The sequence below is a fragment of the Alligator sinensis genome, unplaced genomic scaffold, assembly GCF_000455745.1.
Source record: "Alligator sinensis unplaced genomic scaffold, ASM45574v1 scaffold599_1, whole genome shotgun sequence".
Classification (NCBI taxonomy): Eukaryota; Metazoa; Chordata; order Crocodylia; family Alligatoridae; genus Alligator; species Alligator sinensis.
In genome coordinates this window covers 457,976-464,692 of record NW_005841968.1, presented here as the reverse complement: position 1 = coordinate 464,692, position 6,717 = coordinate 457,976, and the positions used below count along the sequence as shown (strand labels likewise).

Sequence of the window (6,717 nt, the reverse complement as noted above, 5' to 3'; positions counted from 1 at the left end):
TTTCCCTACTAACTTTTCTTGTTTAATTTGGCAAGCATTGTTGTTTTTTGTTTCTCTTACTCCCCCCTCCCACCCCTTTCCCTGTTTCCAGCCTAGCAACATGGCTCTCTTCAGTGTTTCCCATTGTTTGTGCATCAATTTAGCTGATCCCATTTGGAACATGGGAACGGTGCATTTGATTTATGGCTTGTACAGTCCTTTAGTTTAGGCTAATATCTCATTACTGTTGCTGGATGCCTTTCTCTTGTCAGAAAAGTGTGGGAGAGTCTTGCCATGTTATCTCCTTTTGAGGTTTACGGCAAGTGAGCTCGAACACTTGTAAGTCAATTCCCTACCACACTCCTTGCAATCTTTTGATAAAGTCACATTCAGGCCTAGGTTGTTTGTATCCTCTGTATTTAGGAGAAGAAGTTCGCTATTCTTAGTTGGTGCTTTGGAGCATTACCAGCTGGGAATTAATAAGAGCTGGATGTCGTAAGAACATGACATCCACAGCAGAAAGGTTGTTCAGTAAGGAATGGCGGGGAAGAGCAAATTCCTCTGGAACTGCTGTCACTTACACCACTGAAAATATAAAAATCCCATTTCTCTGACTGCTTCTCCTTGTCTCTTACAGTTATATATGAGCCACCGCCGCCAACTCCCTCCCTGCTCAACATCCTGGTTTACTCTCTGCTTCCAATTGCTGTCCTATCCATGGCCATCCTCTTGGCTTTCTGGATGTACCGTCACCGCAAGCCCCCATACGGGCATGTCGACATTAATGAGGTGGGTGAGAAGCTTCCTGCTTCTACAGAAAGGGGGAAGAATTGAGCTTTCATGGAAAACTTGACATCTCTGAGTTAACAAAGTTATTAGAAATGTACAGAAACTATTTGGTCTAAGTCAGGGGTGCTCAACCTCCAGCCCGCAGGCCAAATGTGGCCCATGGAGTCATTGCATCTGGTCTGTAGGGCTCCCTACGGGTAAGGAAGTTTGGCAGCAGGGGGGCAGTGGCTTTCCAGGCTGGGCTGGGTCTGGGCCGTGCTCCCTTTCCCCTGTGCGGCTGAATCAGGGCAGCACTGCCCCTTGGTCTCATCTGCACAGCCAGATGGGACCCCAGCATGCCTGGCCTGGGTGTCAGATCAGGGCTACTGGCCAGATCTGGCTTGTGGATGGACTGGGCGCTGCCCATCTATCCCTCTGGACAAAAAGGTTGGGCGCCACTGGTTTAAGTATTTAAATTCTCTGCTTTAGCTTGATTATCCTTAGACAGCATGACTTGTTTGTCACACTCATGCTGTGGTAGAGGAAAATGTCCATTGTAGGCCATGCTGTCAGAATCTAACATTTTTATGCGGGTGAAATAACTGGTTCTTATATCTAGATATGCTGTGCTGTGTTTTGTGTCTCACACAAATGCTTAAGGATAAACAGGTACTCGTTTTGCACTAATGCATCATACCTGATTTCTACCGTTTGCCAGAACTGCGTGAAATGTTCAGAATGAAGTGCAAAGCTGTTTGAAGTTGTAGGTAGAAAAATTTTTTTTTTTGCGATTTCTTAGTTTGTCTAATAAAAGGTATCATCTCTGAACCAAGAGTTCTGGAGTTTTGCATTTCTTTTTGTCTCAAACCAACACAGCTACCAAATACAGCTCTGAAATTTTAGGTATCATTTTTGGTGCGCTTTTTTCCCCTTTTAACCAAAACAAAAGAAAAAAGACTCCCATCCGAGACTAGAGATATACTTAAGGACACAAATGTTTTGCAGCTGAAAACGACTTTTTCATGAGAGTGATTCAGGTGTTTGCCCAAATTTGATGTTAAATGTTAAACACAGCAGTTTCACATTTCCTATGAAGCCACGCTTGAGAGTGGAAAATGCCACTGCAGAGCAAACTGTTTCATGCAGAAATTCTGCAAAGCAGTTGGTGAATCTCACATTGCTCTGCCTTTGACTCGCTGCATGCTTTGAGCAGTGTATTGAAATGGCTCTCCTCAGGTGGAAGTATCAGGGATTTCTTTCCCTTGTTTTGCTGTTGGTCTCAGTTTATAATACATAGTTTCATCCCTGTTTTGTTTTTCCAGGATCCTGGTCCGCCACCCCCTTCTCCGCTGGTTGGCCTTAAGCCTTTGCAATTATTGGAGATCAAAGCTAGGGGACGCTTCGGCTGTGTCTGGAAGGCACAGCTCATGAATGACTATGTAGCAGTGAAAATCTTCCCCATACAGGTGAGAGAGGGCATTGCATTCGATTGTCGCTTCACAGAATGGCTGGCTCACAAACATAGAGACTTTCATTAGCGGTCCCAGAGATGTTTTTAAATGGCGATAAATGCTTGCTTGGCCTCTTTGCCAGAGAACAACGTCCATGGGCCTCTGTTCACCTTGTTTATCTCAGCAGCGGGTGCCTCTTGCAGTGTTTGTTGCCGGCTGGGCAAACGATAGCATTTTGAAATCTCCGGGGCATTCTAACTTTGTTCCAAGCGTCCGAGGACTGAGAAAATGCAGCGAGATGAGCGCCAGACCCCAGGGGAGGAGGCAGAGTGTTACCTGGGTATATCGTCAATGTAAACCCAGACCTACAAAGTGATTGGCAGCTCACAAAGACACCATCCTAATAGAGTGAAGGCTAATCACACTCTTGAGATTGGTCTGGGAGGTGAAAACAAACCTTGGAACAGTCTTAACAGTGTTAAAATGGGAGCAATCAATGTAACAGAAAGATCCCGTTGAAGAGAAAACTCTTAGGGTTCCTCCCTCAGCACCGTCCTCATTCATCCTCCTCTTCCTTTGGTTTGTCAGCCTGGCCTTATGCAAGGGAGAGCTGTGTCCTCTGTCCTGGCCTGCTATAGATAACTAGTAGCTACCTTGTGTAATCTAGATTAGATTGTGTAATTTTAAAAACTGAACTGCAGTATAATGATGGATGGTATCTGTACAGGCTGAATTCTTATACTGATTTCTGTGTCTTTGCCTTCCTTCATTTCATTATGAGCTTTAACAGTATCTGGGGGCAGTTTGGGAAAGGGGCTGAGAACAAGCATTTCTTATCCTTCCCTGGCTTTGGAAGATGCCTCATTTTAAAAGCATCCCTGGTCCCATATACACACACCTGAGACTGACTTTCAGAGGAATGTCAGAAGAGCACTCCATTGTAGCAGCTGCTTCTTTGAAAAGGCGAATATAATTTATGAGCAGTTGCTGATGGCATGTTCCTCTCCGCTGTAGGATAAGCAATCTTGGCAGAGCGAGAGGGAGATCTTCAGTACCCCCGGCATGAAACATGAAAACCTGTTGCAGTTCATTGCAGCCGAGAAGCGTGGGACAAATCTGGAGACAGAGCTCTGGCTGATCACAGCTTTCCATGACAAGGTAACACTTCTTGGCCTATCTATTTAAAGCTAAAGGGAGTGAGGCCTAATAGGGAGCTCTTATGAACTGGCGTGGAAGTTTTCATTTGGAATTTCGGATCCCTCCTTGTAGCTGTTCCAAAGTCTCTCCTCCCTTCCCCCCAACTTGGTTTAAAGAAGAGCTGCAAGGTTCAGAAACAGAGGTGGTCCCATGGGAGAGGACAAGAGGGAGAGAAGGGCACTACTCACTCCCGTATACAGCACTAGCCTTGCACACTTGTGCAGGCCAGCACGAGAGAGTACGTCCTGGAGACGCCAATCACAGGCTGTCCCGGTTCTCACTCTGCTCTTGCAGATAGGCCATGAGCGTCAAGTAAATACAGAGCCTATCTCTGTTTCATGGATTGCTTTAGTTATCAAATATGACGAACATTTGAAATAAAACAAACACGCGCAAATCCAGGGTTGAGCCAGCAATGTTGTCCCTGTTTTTAATCCAAGGTCTACTGAGTCAATCATTTCCACAGCCATCTGATATGATAGATGAGCTTTTCTCACTTCAGGCTTCTCCCTTCTTCAGAGTATGTAGCTGCTTCAGTTTTTCCTGGGGCTTGCTCAAGGTAGTGGAACTCATTTTTGAAGCCATGAAGTATATTTATTTCAGACCCTCGATCTCCAAACTGATGGGGAATTGGGACCGCCTCACTTTCTTTTTTTTTTTTATATAGAGCTTATATATATATATATATATATATATATATATATATATTTGCAAGTGAGCTTCTCTGTCAAATCAAGGTTCAGATTTCTCAAGCTCTCATTAAAACCTCTCTCTAAACTGATGAGTTGGCACATCTGTCACTTATCAGGATCTGTAATTAAGTTCTAAGACTGTATGATGTCCTATTTCTCAGGGCTCTTTGACAGATTACCTGAAGGGGAATATTATCAGCTGGAATGAACTCTGCCACGTTGCAGAAACAATGGCCTGTGGACTGTCATACCTACATGAAGATGTCCCTTGGTGTAAAGGGGAAGGACACAAACCCGCCATTGCACACAGGTACTGCCTCTTGCACGTAGTTCTTCAGCTAATCTTTCTGGTGCCATTAAAGGGTCTTTGGTTCTGTTTTAGGTGCTCATGGCTTAGTTCAAAGGTCTGTGATTTCCTCGAGGCTGTTTTGTTAAATAGAGCAGGTCTTGTTTTTTGTGGTGACATTTATCCCGAAAGGCTGCCAAATGCTGGGATTGCCTTGCTGAAGTGATGGGAAAGGGGTAGCTGGACAGGTAGCACCCAGTCCACTGAAGTCATTATGGGAGGAAGGAAAGGCCTGGCGAAAACAAAAATGGTTGCTCTTCTTATCTATGGTTGCTTTTAAAGCATTCAAAGTCTGTCAGGAACTTTGCTAAACTTACAAGTGAGTCTGTGCCAAAGAGCTGCCAGTTTTAAGCATGGCATAGGTAAGGGGTGTCAAACATAGAGCCTATGGGCTTGTGGAGCTGCTGTATCCTGCCCACCAGGCTACCAGCTGGCCACCAGAAGTTGGCAGTGGGGCAGGGACGGGATGACCAGGGGTCAGTGGCCAGTGGCAGAATCTGAGGCCCTTGGGCCCTGGTGAACATTGCAGTTGGTGGCAGGAGGGCAAGCAAAGGCTGACGCAGTTCTGGTTGCCTTCTGGTTACTTTGCCAGTCACTACCACTGCAGCTCCAGCTCCTCAGCCCCTGGTCTCAGCCTGTGTGCTTTGTGCTCTGTGGCAGTGCCACCGTGTGCCCATGCCAGAGCTGGAGCTGGCCCTGCATGCTCTGTGCTGCCACCACATGTCCCGTACCAGAGCTGAAGCTGGAGCTGCGTGATCTGTGCTCCACGCTGGAGCCACTGCTGCTGCTGTACGTTTTGTGCTGGAGCTGCATCCCTGGCTTGAAATGTGTTGGCAGCAGCAATTCCAGCTCCATCATGGAGCATGCAATACACGGTGGGAGCTGAACCTGGAACTGCTGCTGCTGTTGCCACTGGAGCCACCCCATGCTCTGAACTGGATCTGGCCTGCAAGCATCCCTGCAGTCCAAATCTAGCCCAGGGCAGGAAGTGAGTTTGAACCTTTCAGGGACTTTTTATCTTGCTGGGATCCTAAGACCCCTGCTGACTTCCAACCCCTGGGGCAGGGGGCTGGACTCGATGATCTTCCGAGGTCCCTTCCAGCCCTAATGTCTATGAAATCTGTGAAACCTCCTGGTGTAGGTGAGCACGAGCACAGGAAGGTGAGGCCTATTGTCAACATCACCACAGGGATAATTGCATTATCTTTCTTGCATGTCTTGGTGGTTTTGCATTGTTTCTAAAGTAAAGCTGTGGAGGCTATTAATTCTCTTCCTATAGGTATGGAAGAAGAGAGAAGAATTTCAGCATGAATTTTAAGCTGGGCAGGATGTGGGGCAGTCCTTGGCCATGCACCACCAGCCCACTGCACTTGACATGGGCTTGAGTGAAAAAATGCAGTCCAGCTGCAGCAGCCTGTACCAGACTCAGTGGGGGTGTTTTTATGTGTGAACAGCTTAAGTGTCTGTCATAAAAAGCGTTTTATGTTCAGTGAAGTTCCTCCAAGAAACCCCCCGGTAGAATTCAGGGAACTTCTGAAAGAGCTCGCAGCTGCATTTGCACTGCTGAGGGGTGGTTGCGGGGAGGTGAGGGGGGATCAGCATCCCTGACACTTACCCATGTGGAATAAATGCAGTGATTTATGTGCGACATTCCTAGGGGTGGGGACAGGGGACATCCACACAAAAGTCCTGAAGCTGTGGACCATGGTAATTAGTGTCACAATGCATCTTGTAAATGATAAAAGGTGGAAAATCCTCAGCCCAAGTGTGTGAATTTTCCAGGTATTTGCCAAACAGGATTTCAGGGAGAAGGTGGTTTCCCCTCTCTTAAAAATAAAATCAGTGGCTGTGTGTGTATTAAAGTTCAGGGATATTTTTGATTAACACAGGGCAGTGCTCTGTTAAGATGCGTGAGTTTTCAGTTAAGTTTGAGTGAGCCATTGCTGGAAAAGGCTTCAACTAACTCCTTAACTCCAGCCCACCAGTGGCCCTGGCACAAAGGGGGATTAAGGTTGCATTTGTCATGATGATGGCTTGTCAGTGCTAAAGTGCCCCCTAGCGGAAATTTAGCAGCATTGGTGTATAAATTGGTGACTTAAATGCAAAATCAATTTAGTTAGTCTACAAGGTGCAAATCTACTCTGCCTTAAATGCAAAGTACTGGCATTTCCTAATCTGCTACCCTGTGTCTTATAGATTCATAGATGTTAGGGTCGGAAGGGACCTCAATAGATCATCGAGTCCGACCGCCTGCATAGGCAGGGAAGAGAAGTGGGGCTCGATG

The 6,717-nt window shown here is 46.4% G+C and overlaps 1 protein-coding gene across 2 annotated transcripts in view; it reads left to right on the top strand.

Moving 5' to 3' along the window:
- Positions 1-6,717, top strand: part of ACVR2B (activin A receptor type 2B) — a 138,290-nt gene that overhangs the window by 112,117 nt on the left and 19,456 nt on the right. For both annotated transcript variants that reach the window (XM_025200452.1, XM_025200453.1), the window contains exons 4-7: positions 617-768; positions 2,070-2,213; positions 3,213-3,356; positions 4,249-4,397. In XM_025200452.1, the coding sequence (XP_025056237.1) occupies positions 617-768; positions 2,070-2,213; positions 3,213-3,356; positions 4,249-4,397 (589 nt within the window). The remainder of the gene's footprint in view (positions 1-616; positions 769-2,069; positions 2,214-3,212; positions 3,357-4,248; positions 4,398-6,717) is intronic.